This window comes from Ornithodoros turicata, chromosome 1 (assembly GCF_037126465.1).
Source record: "Ornithodoros turicata isolate Travis chromosome 1, ASM3712646v1, whole genome shotgun sequence".
In the NCBI taxonomy this organism is placed as follows: domain Eukaryota; kingdom Metazoa; phylum Arthropoda; class Arachnida; order Ixodida; family Argasidae; genus Ornithodoros; species Ornithodoros turicata.
In genome coordinates, this window is record NC_088201.1 from 12,406,229 (window position 1) to 12,422,634 (window position 16,406).

Genomic DNA, 16,406 nt, shown 5'->3' on the forward strand with positions numbered 1-16,406 from the left:
GTTCTCCTTCGGCGGTTTCATTTGAAATCTGAACGGTGGGCGCCCCGTTGGCAGTGTCTTTCGTTGGGAGGCAAGTGAGTTCGCCGATCGCCGTTTTATCCGTGTATTATGGTGCCTTTGATCGTGTTGTACTGTTTCTCGCCACAAGCATCGGTCTACGAAGAGCCAATCGGATTTCAAACTGAAGTGTTGTCGTGAATTCTGGCTCGATGAATATGTTCGAGCGCCGTCAGATCTGCATAGCGGTGACAAGAAAATCCGATTCATGAAGCAGCATTTTATGTTTGACGTGTAGCAGGCAAGGACATGGTGATCAAGCAAATGTGCGCAAGTATGTGACAGTTGTTCGTTGCTGGGAATAAGCTGTGTCGATATGCGTATTTTGCAAGTTAGAACTTTGTTCCAGTGTGCTAGGAAGCGCTACGCAATGGACTGAGTACGCTCAGTGCATGTATATGTGTCAACCTGCCGATTGTGTCAGTATAAATAAATTTGTTCATTACGACACTTTTCACAGCTGTTTGTGAATCACGGAATAACTTTACGACGTGCATGAAAGCTAGTAGACTTAGAGGTGAGGGGTAGCCGGTACAAGCCCGTATGGAAAGCAACAGCCAGAACCGGTCGGGCTGCGAGCCGGACGGAAAGACTTCTGATTGGAGGATTGAGGAAGCAATCGCTGCACTCTCATTGGTCGTGTGCCCAGTGTTGTGTGAATTTAGCTATACTATGGGCTCTATGGGGAGTTGTGGAGGGCTGGCTGCGCGTCCGCGTCATCAGTGGCATCATCATCATCATCCTCAGAGCGGCGGGTTCATTTACATGTTGTGCGTTTGCGTGTGTAGTAAATTGCATTACACCACATGTTATATGTGCAGTTGGTTATCAAGAAGTAAAAACGTCGCTGCTCGTTGACAGTGCTTGTACCGGAGACTGCAATGGCGAAAAGTGTTCTCGTTACATATTTGCTGTGGTTGACGGGAGGGTGGTTTGGACTGCACCACCTCTACCTCGGTCGCGAAAGACATGCCTTTGTGTGGTGGATGACACTTGGCGGTTACTTTGGACTCGGATGGTTAAGAGACTTGTGGAGGATACCCTCTTATGTGAAATATGCTAACTGTGAGGCTGAATTTATGCAGCAGCTGAAAGAAACTATACGATTGCACCGCAAGCCGCCTTCCACTACAGTGCGATCAGTAGGTCAAGTGATAGTTGCTGATGCACTCGGATACGTGGTTCTGTATGCTCTACCGCTTGAGTACATACCAGAGAACATACTCCCTGTGGTTGCCTTTCCAGTTCCCTTGGCAGTTGCCATAGGTAAGCAGGGTGCTATGAGCAGGGGAGGATTTAGGATATTTCGTGGTGGGTGACGGTGATTGTGGGGCCTGCTACACACACTGCCAAAGATCAATTGAAGCTCTCGGTGCTGACAGAAATTGACTGAAATTGACAGAAACTGACATTTGACTAGATCCACAAAGTGTAAATCATTGTATTGCTCTCTACTCAGGTGTTCACCTTGTAGGAAACATTGGAGAACATCAGGGAGTTTTCAAGTGGCCTCTTATTGGTGCCTACCTGACGTACCCATTGTACTTCTGGAGCACACACAGCGTCTTCATGACCAGCCTCGTATCAATTTACTTCTTTCGCACGTACTCTCATGCTTGGCGGCTACAGCCTGCAGTGCGCAGGCACCCATGCCGCAGAGTGTCAACATTTGCAGCGTGCTGTCTCCTCTATGCACTTCTTTGGACATCGTGGTTGTATTTCAATTGCAGTCTAACTGACAATGACGACACGCAAGTCAAATGTCGGGACTCTTTGCGACATTTCTTCGGTAGTCCAATGTGGCAAGATTTCAAGACAGTCGTCTCGGGCCTTTACAATCAAGTGAAGCACAGAGGCTTTGGAGAAGTTTGGAAGCTATTCATGGAAGCTCTGGACCCACAAGGAGAGGCGAATGCGCTCAAGGTAACGAATGTCCTTTTACGGGACTCAGTGTGTTAGATTGGAAATAAGAAGCAATGGGCAGCGGTGCAGAAATTGCCATTATAGTCATGCTGTACTTCAGAATTGTGTTTTGAAGCTGTGTAGTCATTTTCATTGCAGTGTGGATGAAAAAAGTTCTTGTGAGTCATTGTGGCACAAGACATTTGTGAACATAATTGTTTGTTGGGTGAACTATTGTGTCAGCACCAGACTATAGACTGCTGAACAAGTGAGAAGTATAATGACAGCTAAGTTGCCATGCTTTCAAAATGTATAAACTACATAGCTTATACATAGTCTTCCCAGTTGGAGTATGCATTATGCAACAACATGCAGCATAAATCCAAATATGCTCCAACCTGCAAAATATGCATTTTAAATTTCGTACTTTTCTGTTTGTACGGCCTCCAAAATGCAAATAACGTCTCATGGAAGCTGGGCATACAAAGGGGAAAAAAAAAAAAAAAAACATGCAGATCCGCTGTCTGCTAATAAGTACAAACCAAAAACATGGTGTGAGTACTGTGAAAGCCCTCTAGTCAGGCATTCTTCTGTGTCTGTACTGACTTGGTCTGTTTATTTTTATATCTGGCACATCCGCAAGTCAGTCACAATTTTTTTTTTTGCACAACTACTGTCAGACATTGACTGTAGATCAAGGTCTTCAAACTGAAATTGATCCACGGTCCGTGTTGACCATAGACTACATCATAGAGGGCCGCACAGAAAAGGAATGAATCTAATAACCGTAAAATACCCACAAAATTAAGGACAAAAGCAGTGTTCTTATTGTGGAGCCGGATGATGTGTATGCAATTTACAGATGGAAGACTCGTGTGATGTCCCAAGAGAAATAAGTACCATAAGCTACTTTCTCAAATTGGGGGGGGGGGGGGGGGAAATGAGTTAAGAATAATGTCTCCCTTCAGACAGTGTTTGTGACCCTTAAGGATCCATGAAGTGCTCTGCAAACTGCTCCGACACCTTTTCAACAAACAGATAATAATGATAAGACGTCATCCATGAAGTGCTCTGCAAACTGCTCCGATACCTTATCAACAAACAGATAATAATGATAAGACGTCATCCGTAAATATTCAAAGGAGTTGGAATAACTTTGCATGATGGACAGTTTCCAAAATGAACACGAGTTGATTGACAAGTGCCTACCTTCTTGTTCTCCCATTTCGTTTATCAAGATCCGGAAATGCCCAGTACCGGATAAATGGGGGTCGTCTGTCGACTGTACTCTTATATACAGGGCGTTTCACCTAACGTGTCACACAAGCCTATTGAAAAATCCGATTTTGTTGCTAATTTTTTTGGAGAGGGCAGCTTTCTTCCGTTCGGTCGTTGGAGGCCCTTGGGCTGCATGTCTGAGACCCCCGTAAATTGTTTTGCTCACTCTATGTGTGCACGTTCTGAATACAGTGAACCCTCGTTATTATGACCATGGTCGTTCCAGAAAATTTTGGTCATAATGCGGAATTGTCATATTAACGGGGGGCATTTGCTGAGGTTTCACTAAGTTGTTCCCTAGGAGTATGGTCGTAAAGCGCGCATGTCACATTATCCGGGGTCATATTAACGAGGGTTCACTGTATTTTTCAGTCACCAATGGTCTACCTTACCTGGTGCCTATCTCTAGAGAAAAACCCACAGGGAGCATATATTTTGTGTTTCATTACTGACTGTCACAACCTGTCATCACTGCCCGTTACATGACAATTTTGTTTGCACTTTTCAGGTGCTGAACGTGCCTGCAACTGCAAGCGAGGAAACTCTTCGAATGGCATACAGAAAACTCTCACGGCAATGGCACCCTGATCGTGTGAAGGACCCGGTCAAGAAACAAGAAGCGCAAGAGAAGTTTATCGAAATACAGAAAGCGTACGAGACGCTGTCAAGGTTAAAAGTAAGGCGTGTTATGCAGAACAAGAAGGAAAGAGAGAATCCTAATAGTGAAAGAAGTGAGTTGTGAGCCACATTGTTACTGGCATTAGCTTAAATGCCTAAGAATTAGGTTGTGCTTGGTAGCATGGACATTTAATTTGCATCAGAGTGTGAAGTCTGTGGTAACCAAGTCCATTGTATTAGAGTATTAATTTCTTGTACTCCAGTGCAGCTTGGGGAATCTACAACTCATAGTTTGTGATATCAAAAGGATTGATTGATGAAGAAAGGAAGCCAACGTGTGGCCTTTTGAAAGATATGCATATACGAGCACGTTGCTGGTGCATAATCTTAGTGTATATTTTGTGGAGTCACTGAATCTCCCCTCTCTGCTTTAGATTTTTTGGGTATTATGCAAAGGTTGTTTGTTTCAATTTTTTTACTGGTCTTGTCACTCTGGGCATTCCATTCTATGGCATACCTTGTCTGTGCAAAAATTTATATTGCAGGATACGTCTATTCCGAAAGATATGTATATACAGGGTGTCCCAGAAAACGTGTCATTGAATTATAATAAAAAAAACTACGCCACCTAGAATCATGTGGTCAAGAGCATTTGTTCTTATTAGGTTTTTGCCACCTCCTAATGTGAATGTCATGTACCCCAAGTTTAATTATGTAAATATTTGCGAACTCAACTCGGAAATTTGCCAAGTAAAGGTCACTTTTTTACCCCACCAATATGAAGAGCGTGCTGAATTCACTCAAATTCATGATATTTCACAGTGATATTCACGAGCTATCCCATCGGAAAAAATAGCCGAATGTCATGCTTTTCGGAGCACCGGACCATAGCGCGCGATGACTTTTTGAGCGCAATCGCTCTCAGTGCGACGAAAGGAGGTTCCGAAGCCAGTCCACAGAGTGATAGTAGAAAAAGTAACAGTTCCTAAAATTGGGAGAGGGAAAGCATTATCTCAGCGAAAGTTGGACGTGATAAGCCGTGCCTGTTTTATCTCTTTCTGGGATGTCGAGGAGGGCTGGGTTTCCAACCTCCTTTTGTCGGACTAATAAAGATTGCGCTGAAAAATTCATCGTGCGCTATTCTGTGCGACCTCCGTAGAGCATGATGTTCGGCTATTTTTTCCGATGGGATAGCTCCTGAATATCCCTGTCAATTATGATCAATTTGACTAAATTAGACACGCTCTTCACATTGGTGGAGTAAAAAAGTGACCTTTACTAGGCAATTTCCGACTTAAGCTCGCAAATATTTACATAATTAAACTTACGTTACACGACATTCACATGAGGAGGTGGCAAAAACCCAGTAAGAACAAATGCAATTGACCGCACGACTCTAGGTGGTGTAGTTTTTTTATTATAATTCAATGACACGTTTTCTGGGACACCCTGTATGAGCACGTTGCTGGTGCATAATCTTAGTGTATATTTTGTGGAGTCACTGAATCTCCCCTCTCTGCTTTACATTTTTTTGGGTATTATGCAAAGGTTGTTTGTTTCAATTTTTTTACTGGTCTTATCACTCTGGGCTTTCCATTTTATGGCATACCTTGTCTGTGCAAAAATTTATATCGCTAGGTACGTCTATTCCAGCACCACTTTTGGTACAGGCTTTTTTTAGACTTTCATGTTACAGATCATTTCTAGTCACTAAGCACCTCCACAGATCTTTCGACGTTACTGCAGTGCCTCAATAAGATGAGCTGTTAGTTTGTGATCTTTATGAAACAAGTGCAATTATGAGATTATTAAAATGATTTTCAATGTTTCTACATTGTTCTTTATATAGTCCACACATTATGTAGGTACAGCTGAGGAATTATAGTAGAACACATCGAGAGTGTCCTACTATTCAACACCAGATCATGGTATGCAACTGAAAGCTACCAACATAGCATTGTCACGTCATGGTGACTGCATGTTACCATCAGCGATTTGCCTATGTCTGATCCAAGATCCATGTGCACAAACTGCTCATAGCAAATGTTCGAATGCCTTATAAGTCTGTCTTTTTCACTGAATTTTTGCATGCTATTTGTTTGATCATGTACTGCCTTCAGTAACCGCAAAATGCCTGAAACCAATTCCATTCACACATTTGAGCATCCCATCTGTCAGTGGAGGATATTGATGACATGGCTTACCTGTGCGCTAGGTGCACTACAGTAGTGCTTGTAGCTAATGTTGCGTGAAGACCAGAGGACCACCAGTAAACATTTACTGAGAATTTGCTCATGATGGTCGTGGCCTTCATGTCATGTATCCTGTCACTTTTGGCACCCAGCAAAAAAGTTTACAGCATCCTGGAAGGTTCCACAAATCTGATGTATGTTTTCATTATAAGCTCTGTCATTATGCTTGGAACTAACAATTTGTCAGTGTTGTTGTGTTCCTGGAGTTTTGAAAATGAAAGTGATTGAAGTAACAAGGAAATCTGCATTGAAAATTCTTTGGTGTAGCGAGTTTTCATTTAATTTACTTGATCCGATTTACTTACTTTGTGCTTTTACAGCTTGTACAAGCACAATTCCTGAATGTAATCCTATAGGACAAGACTATTTTGTCAATTAAACATTGCTACTAAAATTCTAAGAGTTCCTTTTTGGTTTCGACACCCATTTGGAGACACATTTCTGCTAAGAGCAGAATAACAAAATGACCTTTTAAGTCCAGCTAAACAACATTTCAGAAACTGGCCGGAGAAATCCTTCCGTGAAACTGATGACGCTGTAATGCAGTAAAGCAGTGCCTCCCAAACTCGGCTACCCTGCAACCCATCAAAAATATCGAACGTAGCATCGCGTTAGTGCACAGTTTGTCGAAACGAGGGTAGAGTCACTCGGCAACTGTCAGTTCCGGTTCCCCCCCAAACTTTCTGCAACACCTCCCTGTGCTTGAGATTCTGGATAAACCATTGATGCCTGATATTCGTAAACACAAAGCTTATAAGACTGTGTCTGTGGCTTTCATACATTTTATTCAAGATATGTTATGAAGGCCAAAATGGTAGTATTTATATTGACTTTGTTGCACTTGGCAGCATTTCACTTCTAACAGTGACTGACAACGCAACAACCATCAGCACACAAGTCAGTGAATGCCGATTTATTTTACAATGCCTTTCATGTGCTCATGGAATGATAAGCATTGCTACACAGGACAGGGCTGGCACAAGAATTGCACATGGCAGATGGTAGGGCCTGGACTTCTTAATGGTAAGACCGAGCTCTTGCTCCAACCATGATGTACGGACATCCAGAAAAATAGCGTGGAACTGCCGAATGCTGGAAGCACCACAACTTTATTCCCTGCTGCCCGATTCTCCTTTGTCATATCAGATATACTTGCCAGTACTTTTATTTACCAGAGCACAACCTCACGAGGGTAACATAAACAAGTTGGCTTTTTAAAAAGGAATTTGTTCAGACACCAACTTGGTCGAGAAACAAATTTCTAAAAGCAATATAAATAATGACAGCATATGTGCTGCTTATACCTTCAACAAATATACAAGTGTCATGAAAGAACATGCATTTTACAGAAGATGCTGTATACCTGGCTTTCATAGTAAACATTCAGAAAGGAAACTTTATACAAAAAGTGCTTTCAGAGCATATCAGCATAATGGTGAGATGCAGATCACAGTGGAAAAGTAGTGGTACAAGGACGAAACAAACTTCAGCGCTGCTTTCAGCTGCTTTTGTCCATATTATTTACAACCCTTTGAAGTTTGCACAATTTCATACCTGACCTTCTTACAACACAGCTTAAAATTTTTCAGCAATGCAGTTTGGATTACCTCTTGACATTATGTTCTGTAGACTCTAAGCTCTTTGATCTCTAGGACACAAAATAAAACTGCATACCACATACCCTAATTCAACCTGAGGAGTTCTATGAAAGAAGCTACTTATGTCCATGTGCTCTCAAAGTATTACTATTCTGTTCACTGGCAAGGATAATATATTTCATTTCCATGTCCACAGTAACATTTATTTATTTATTTTATCCTGCTATTTTATTCTGCTAATATGCTTAAGAAGCATGTCTTGAGCATACTTTGCTTTGTCTAATGCTTGGCAGAAGTGAGATACTTTCTTAACACACACCCTTGCACAATATTATGAAGCTGTTTTGAAATTCCTTTTAAGCACAGTTGTGAAACTTTCATAAGTTGCGTCTCCTTGACTAGGGAGCTCAAAAGTGTAAATGTAAAGTTCAGCTTTTACACTTTCCAGCTCTTCCAAGCCATGGACAGTGCCTTTCTATGACTGTGAGTTTGAAGTATCATCCTATATGTCAATGTCCTTTGTGACAGAAGCATCCTGTAAGACGATTGAACAACACTGCAGCTCATAGGAAAAGAAAGCTGTACAAAATAAAATGACATCTCAATTGCGTGAAGCGCTAATAGGTGAGGAGCATCACAATGACTTGTCTCATGCTTGCAGCCAAAGCTCTTGCGGAATGCAGTAATGAGATGCATGCCAAACTTGCCATATTTTTGGGAAAAAAAAAAAGCCTGTCGTGCATGGTAAACCCACAGACTTACAATGAATATAGATACAGTTAAGCGTCCCATATGGTCTACCAAGAAATGCCTTGTTTTTACCTTGCACTCATTTTACTAACTCTGTGCAGAGCTGCTTCGAGTGTGAACTAACAAAAAACGTTTCCACACTTAACATTTTTTTAAAAGCAATATATCTCATTCGCTCTAAAGCTTTCAACGAAGCTCTGATTCCTTCACTCAGAGTCGAGAATGAACGACAACACACTAAAGTAACATGAGCCCCTGAAATTCTACTTTTCATTGATGGCTCTTCAAGATGGGCTGTCAAAGCAAGCACACAGTGCACCAAATATTATGACTACAAACCTGGCAGTTGTGTTATAAGGAAGGAATATGGCCATTTACATCTTCCTCTTCAAAACGTGACTTCCTGAAGCAATTTTCTCACTACAAATATTTTGCCACTCGGCAACCAAAAAGGTATATATGATATACATGTAAATACACATGCTATACATATGTATATATGCACAGACATGCATTTAAGAGGTTAGCAGGGCCAAGGATTTTATGGTACATGTGGATCACAAAGAATATGTGCCTTGAGAAAAGGAAAAAGATAAGTCGTACACATTGAAAACTGGCCAGAAGGATTCTGAAAAAGTGACCATCATAGAAGAGATGTGACAATGATGGCTCTTGTATTAAGAGAGAGGACTAATGTATGGTCATGCAGCTTCAACTACCTAACAGTTAACAAACAGGACGGCTTTCATTATCAGGGACACACTGCAACTTGGAGTTGCCCCTAAATTCAAAATGGCTAAAAAAAAAAAGGAATGGACTGGTGCTATTGTATTTTTTTTCATTTAATATTTACTGATTTCCTTTAGTCATTCAATCTGAGGAATTAGGTATATTTGCCATGAAGCCATATGCCACTTTTTTTTGTTGCAGTCTTCCTGTAGAAAAATTAACAGGCAATTCAATTAAGTGTGTTCCTTCTAAGCAAGTCCTGTGTTGAGCCAAACTCTGCTCAACTTTTAATATAATGCGCATGGCGCGGCTTACAGGATTCAACCCACCCGTTATACTGTTGCCAAGATGATGTACATAAAGGAATATATTTTTACGCTTCTACCCCTAGTTGCGTTAGTCTGTCTAAAATTGCACGAACACACTAAAAAAAAAAGTCTAACACTAACAGTAACATACTGCATACCCTAACAATAACAAAAGTGCCTTTCCAAATCCTTGTCCCTCCCAACTCTCCGGGAAGCATGTATATGTACGATTCGTTTGCTGACCCGAACGGGGTACTGTTACATATTGTAAGCAACGTAAATGGGATCTAGCTGATCAGCCAGGAAGCCATCTCGAAGGTGCATGCGCTGCTTTTCACCGCGCGAGTTGATGGGCACCACTCCAGGGTCCACGACAACCACAACACCCACAATTAGCTGGTGCTCTTCCAATACAACGGATGTAACAAGGGGCACAAGGTCAAGGGCTTCACTCTCATTGCCATCCAGCTCAACAACTACCACCAAGAGGTTGGTCCAGGTAAACACAGCACTGAAAATTTTTAATGAACGACATCAAAAATACATTCTTATATTTGGGTAGAGTAGAACCTCGTTATCTTAAACGATAACTAAGAACGGAACACAAAGAAAGAAGGAAGTTGGACATGATGTGAACCATAAAATGTAACACACTGCTCCACATTAAGTTCGATTTGCATCAATATGGAACACAAAAGTTACATACAGGGTGTTTCACCTAACACGAAGAAAAATCGTATTAAAAAATCTACTTGCCTGAACACTATGGGGTCAATGCTGTTCATCTTGGGAAGATTTTTCCACGACTTCTGATCACCTTTATCAAATTTAATTTGCGAAAAATTCAATTTTTCCAATTGAAGTCCGAAATTTGCAAAGTCAACCTCATGTTTTTTTTACAGAAAGAGAAAGCGCACGTCAGATTTACCCCACTGTATTGTAAAATACATTCCATACGGCTTTGGTAATAGCAGAAAAAAAAAAAAAGCGAGAAACGTCGTTTTGAGGTGAGCAACATGTCGGCTGTGCTGCGTTCTCCATCAAATTAATGCAAGGTGTGGCAGAAGAAAAATGGTCACCTGTCCCTTCCGGTTGCCCTCCCGCTCTTTTTCAGATAACTTTACGTCACAACAATGCTGCCGTTATCAGCAGAGGCTTAGAGAAGGAAAAGTTAAAGGGCAGATACATGGCCTCCTCGCATCGCTTTTTTCGGAGATCAGAGTGTGGCCACAATTTGCGCGCCTAGAAACAATGGTTTTCGCAGTTTTTTCCCGGCTATTACCTTCGTAGTAGTGAATGTATTTTTCAAAAGAATGGGGTAAATCTAGCATGCACTTTCTGTTTCCATAAAAAAAAAAAAAAAACGTGAGGTTGATTTGGCAAATTTCGGAGTTCGATTGGGAAAATTCAATTTCTCGTGAATTAAGTTTGATATAAGTGCTCAGAGGACATGGCAAAATCTCCCACGAGATAAATAGCAATGACCCCATAGTGTTCAGACAAGTACATTTTTTTAAATAAGATTGTTTTTTTTTAAACGCTAGGTGAAGCACCCTGTATAAAGAATGAGAGGTTCGTCTCACCATTCAGAGATCTTCTTGTGGCACCTAAGCACACTGTTCTCTACATCAATCGGATGGTATCGCATTCCACGAAGCATCATGGTCTCATCAAGGGCACCCACGACAAATATGGCGTCGTGCAACTCTACAGCTTCTTCACTAGAAGGGGCCTCGGCATCAGACTCTGCAGACATTAGAGGAAAGAGTGGTAACAAACCAATCTTGAAAGATTTGAAAAAACAGAAAACCTTGAAAACTTCGACAAAAAATTTCAAACACCATGGGGTGTTTGAAATGGCACTGGCAGCACAGTACTATGCTTTTTGCCACTGCGACTGCTACTGCTGCAAAACAACCAAACTAACTGCATGCAGCGATTCCACAGCAGTGCATCATTGCATTTCCCCTGCAGTGGGAGTTTTTACGTACCACTAGAAACATCACTGTAGATCACAAAAGAGCTTATAATTTCAGGTATGGAAGGACTGAGACAATCAAGGTATTAAACGCAGCCATACAGAGAGATGTATCACCACTAGCAATAACTAGGCACATTCAATGCTGTGGTTTGCCTCACTGCATTCATGGCTATTACTGCGAGAGTCATTTTTAAATGCGATAACATTTATGAGCAAACCCTGCGGAGTTTAGGTGAGACGGGGTATGTAAAACACATTACGCTGTAGTATGTATGGGTGAATCCTACATAATTTGTGTCCAGGGCATCGATCTATCGATTGGTTGATCAGTCGGTTAGCTCGTTCATTGATTGATTAATAGTGAGCTAAGAATGAATTAGTTGATTAGCAAATTAGGTAATTAACAACTAATTAGCTACATTATGAGCATTTACCTAATTATGAGTAATTATTTACCTAACTAATTTCCTATTCAACTAATTCATTAACTTATCAGCACTTAACTAGGTAATTACTAAACTATAATTATTTAATTGCATATACCCATTTAGATCATTCATTGATTGGTTGGCTGATTGATGGATGCGGTTTCATGCGAGACCGCATACGTTTCCTCCCACGAAGAACTGCCCTCCCTGTCCACCCAGAAGAACTGTCCTCCCAGAAACATTGTTGAAACGTCGTTGAAATGCATACCATTTATGAGTTCATTGCAGAGACGAAACGTACCGGCGATGAGCTCATAAATGCTATCGCATTTCAATGACAATCTGCGCAGCGATTTCTCCCGTAATTTTTGTTGTTGTTGTTGGTTTGGTTTACATGGCAAAATGGCACACCTTCCTTCAGTATTCTCACGTCTATAGGGGCCTTCTATGGTTCAGATGGGAGTGCGGAATCTCGAGGACATCCATATTAGTGTCACCATTACCGCTCTGCAATACCCTACTTGCCGCATAGGCCCCGCTTTGCTTACATGCCAAGAAGGGTGACAGGTTTGTTTACTACAGACTAGAGGTTATTCCGTGAGGTTGGGATTCGACAGATAGTATTACGTGCTTCAAATGACCAAAAATGTATAAAAGTATAAGAAATTGCAATCACCTGAGCTCCCCTCACCTTCACTAGGGGCTGCTTCTGTGCGACGCAAGAAGCCCAGATACCCAGTTCGAGCGTACGTGCCTCCAGTGTCACCCGTAATCAACTGAGCATTAAAGTGATCATTGTGTTGCGTGTCATCACCATACACTGTGAAGTAGCCACTGGCATTGTGTGGGGACTGCACCCAAATCTGCAAGGTCAGCAAAAAGATATGGTAGAGAGAGAGAGAGAGAGAGAGAGAAAACAGCTTCAATAACCCGAGCCTTCTGAATAAACTGTCCTTGCTCACCTCACCAAGGTGCGAGTCACCACACTGTCCTTTGGTTTCTGAATTGGCAATCACCACTTTGACACCAGGCAGGAGTTTCCCAGACTCCATGAGGCAAAGGCTGTGTGGTGCACCACGCTCCACAAGAGTGACCCTATCGTTGCGTAGCGCCCTCATATCCACGTACACCTGCGTGGGGTCTGGACTTGATGCACCCTGGAAAAACAAGGTCATGTTACATCCGTCCAGGTTTGAACCGAGCTAAAAAAAAAAAGCTTAGAAACGCTACTTTTGAAAGTTTAAAGTGTGTTTGCAGAAGATCGTGGGGGCGCTGCCGTCGCTCCTCATCAGAGCAAATAAGGAGAACCGCGTTACAGGGGAGTAGCAGTCGTTTGCTGGCTTTGCAGAGCTAACGGGACATATGCACAGATAACAGCTTTTGTGTTGACTGACGGATTGAGTCGGTCGCGTGCTAAAATGTAAGTAGCTATCCCTTTGCATCTATTAAACACATTGTTCATCAACGTGCGCTGGTGCCCGTGTCCTTCGGCGTAGCAACGGTTGGGGCAACAGACGGGTCGGGCACTGGATCCGCAATGGCGGAATCCCACTAGTAAAAGATGTCTCCCATACAACATACTTGCAGACAAATGGCCACATTCACTCTGCAACCAAAGCTTGTGCTGACAGCTCGTGGGGACAGTCCCAGACCAGAGAAAAGCTTCGAAAATGATGACGTTAGGGTGATCCTTGGCCGTTCTTCAGCCACAACTACACAAGTCCTGACACAGCTCAGATTCACATTGCGTTGCTGAAAGAAAAACACAGAATGCACCGTTACGTAGATGCTTAACCGAGATTTCTTTATCGTCATGATGTTCGAGGAAAGGTACACCGGCCACCGATAGCACAATTCTCATAGATAGAGTCGCCGACCGATTTTTCAGACGTGCTCGATTATTCGGACTCGTTCGCGGGTCCCACAGAGTTGATGTATAAGAACGTAAAAAATTTCGGACACCGTGCAGCCCCGTCGCTCTATATTTCGGGCTCTGTTTGCCCAACGAGCGAATTTCTCTCTTGAAGTAACGGAAAATATTGGTATCGTTCTAAAATTCGCATTCAAAAGAAATCAACCAACTAAAAATATTGAAGAAAAAATATAGGCAATGATTGTTAATTTTTCTTTCCTCTGAGTAGAAGAGGTCTGTTGTAACGTTTTTGCGTCTTCGTTTTTGAGCCCGCGAGTCGTGCGACAGCGCTGTAAAGCGGGCTTCACCCACTGATCTCAGATATCAGTGGCTTCACCTAAAGCACGCATGCGGTAGGTGAAGCCGACTTGCGGACTTGATGACGGTGGTGCTTCTGTCCGTGTACAGTGACGAAATGTCGCTTCGAGAAATAAAAGCTGATGTGGCAGAGCTGGAGGCGCATCAGGAAAACACCGACAAACATTTCCAGCCTATTAGTGCTTAGTAAAGTTTATTTTGAAGCAAAGTTTGTTTTTTCGGACTGCTCGATTATTCGGACTTCAGCGCGATCCCCACAGAGTCCGAAAAATCAGAAGGCAACTGTAGATATAGATAGATAGAAAGCCAGAAAATGCACTCTGTCTTGCACTGCAGCCTCAACAGGTATCGCTGACATCAAGGAACGCTGATGTCTCACCGAGATGCACTGTCTGTGCCTACGCAAGATCATGTCACCTCCCTGAGCTGTGCCAATGAGTCCCAAACTAGGACGAAATGGCCACTCTCAGCTGGGATGGGCATGATCACGTTATAAATGCATTCTTCATGTGAACCCATAGAGATTTGGCTACTTTTCCTACACAGACAGATAGAGATATAGATAAAGCCTCTTTTGGCCTTACCTTTAACTGTCCAATGGAGGATCCCAGACCTTTGGTGCACAGTTCCATAACACCGTAGGAACAGAAGGTGTCACGAACTATGTGAAAATAACGCAGCCACGAAAAGATGGTCTTAGTAAACGTACGTATCATACAGAGTATTCTGTAGACTCTGGATTAGATACGTACCCTTATACTGACTGACTGTCGAAAGCCAAATTGCAGGATTGACTTCAACTTCTGATGGCGGAATTAGGATTGAATGGTGGCCAGAATAAACGCTTAAAAAGTAACGGAACGTCAGCAAAGTCCTTCACTTTGTATTGCTGTAGCTAACGTCACTTTTTTTTCTATCTTTACCTGTTCAGACACCACAGCACAAATCCAAGACCACAGTAAGGGTCAAGGCACAAGGCAATGTGCCTGGAAGGATAAAGTTCACATGCCAGCTTCATGCTGCGGCATAGAGATGTTGCAGCTGCATGGGACACCTGATTATACAAAAAGACTCGGTGAAACAAAGTAGAAGGTACAAAAATATGTAGGGTTACAGGTACTGTGAGATTTTACTATCCGAAACTGCAAGTGTGTGCACCTTGATCCCTGCTAACATGCCTGTCGTACTGACACTGAAGTCCAGGTAGGCAATCATTTCTGGCGTAGGAGCCCGATAAATGCTGCTCAGTTTCTTTTTGGGCAAGTCATCCGTTTCGAGTATCTGAGGCCATGATTTCACGTCAACAACATTGCCTGCTTCCTAGAAGGCACAAAACAAAACATTTTTCAGTTCAACAGATATTTGTTGCGCAGCATATCTAGCCAACTAATAAAATGCAGTTACATGCAACAGTCTATGTAGCAGTTATGTGCTTCGAAGTCGGTGTTACATGAAGCACGTGACATGGCAAGCACGTCCTTGCAGCTTCACTTTCCGAAACTTTTGGATATTTACCGGTTTGATCATAGACTTTGCGGTAGGATGCAAGTCACTTCTACTGTATAGACTGACGCACACTAGACTTGTTTTCTTACCTTAGATTTTAGAAGCTTAGTGACTGGAGCAGTCGAAAGAATGATGACCGATTTGCTAACGTCCACTATCATACGGACGGTAGGAAGAGTGGTCTGCAGATTTTGTGGATGAGGTGGTCGGATTGTCACTGGAACTACACCTGAAATGAAATATCCGGACAGATCAAGGTCCCGTTTCACATTATGAAACTAGTACAATGCTCCTTACCAACATAGAGGCAGCCATAGAATGCACAAACAAGATCACTCCCAGGAGGATAAATAAGTGCAACATGATCTCCTGTGTTTAGCTTTCCTTTTTCAAGCAGGAGGCAGCCTACTCTCTCTGCCCGTTTATGTAGCTGAGAGCAGGTGAGGCTTGACACAGTATTGCCCTACATAAAGAAGCAGCGTTACTAGTGACAATATAGTTCTCTGCAACAAAAAAAAAAAAAAAATCCCTGACATCGCTGGGAACATGAGAATGGACCCGAAAATAAAGAGAGGCTGCAGGGTCCTTAATCTCGTCTTCAATGTTACACTGCTTTTTGCTCACTTTTATCACGAAATATACTTCCCGGTCTTCACCCATTATGACCCATGCACTGCAGGGATTTTCGCGGCATTTCATTTCCTCAGTTACAATATGTTGAGCATGCCATGTTCCAAATTTGAGAAAAAAATATTCACTAGTTCATGAG

The 16,406-nt window shown here is 42.3% G+C and overlaps 2 protein-coding genes across 9 annotated transcripts in view; one reads left to right on the forward strand and one right to left on the reverse strand.

Moving 5' to 3' along the window:
* Window positions 1-811: 811 nt before the first annotated feature.
* On the forward strand, window positions 812-4,478 carry LOC135397136 (dnaJ homolog subfamily C member 22-like). Its single transcript, XM_064628502.1, has 3 exons — window positions 812-1,323; window positions 1,517-1,980; window positions 3,746-4,478. Exons 1-3 carry the CDS (start codon window positions 939-941, stop codon window positions 3,977-3,979), a joined length of 1,083 nt encoding a protein of 360 aa, XP_064484572.1. The 5' UTR covers window positions 812-938; the 3' UTR covers window positions 3,980-4,478.
* Window positions 4,479-6,871: 2,393 nt separating this feature from the next.
* LOC135377499 (disco-interacting protein 2-like) overlaps window positions 6,872-16,406 on the reverse strand; it is a 123,800-nt gene continuing 114,265 nt past the window's right edge. For 6 of the 8 annotated variants that reach the window (XM_064609948.1, XM_064609947.1, XM_064609951.1 and 3 more), the window contains 11 exons: window positions 15,935-16,100; window positions 15,727-15,866; window positions 15,290-15,451; window positions 15,055-15,185; window positions 14,884-14,975; window positions 14,716-14,792; window positions 13,483-13,653; window positions 12,864-13,058; window positions 12,578-12,764; window positions 11,076-11,238; window positions 6,872-10,003 (listed from right to left, as the gene is read on the reverse strand). In XM_064609948.1, the coding sequence (XP_064466018.1) occupies window positions 9,751-10,003; window positions 11,076-11,238; window positions 12,578-12,764; window positions 12,864-13,058; window positions 13,483-13,653; window positions 14,716-14,792; window positions 14,884-14,975; window positions 15,055-15,185; window positions 15,290-15,451; window positions 15,727-15,866; window positions 15,935-16,100 (1,737 nt within the window). In that variant the 3' untranslated portion in view covers window positions 6,872-9,750. The remainder of the gene's footprint in view (window positions 10,004-11,075; window positions 11,239-12,577; window positions 12,765-12,863; window positions 13,059-13,482; window positions 13,654-14,715; window positions 14,793-14,883; window positions 14,976-15,054; window positions 15,186-15,289; window positions 15,452-15,726; window positions 15,867-15,934; window positions 16,101-16,406) is intronic. The other 2 variants (XM_064609952.1, XM_064609946.1) reach the window with 1 other exon arrangement.

Bases quoted from the DNA above. Each gene is read 5' to 3' on its own strand.
- LOC135397136 (XM_064628502.1), top strand. From the start codon at position 939: ATGGCGAAAAGTGTTCTCGTTACATATTTGCTGTGGTTGACGGGAGGG. The intron at 1,324-1,516 runs GTAAGCAGGGTG...CTCTCTACTCAG, and splicing joins TCCCTTGGCAGTTGCCATAG to GTGTTCACCTTGTAGGAAAC. The intron at 1,981-3,745 runs GTAACGAATGTC...TGCACTTTTCAG, and splicing joins GAGAGGCGAATGCGCTCAAG to GTGCTGAACGTGCCTGCAAC.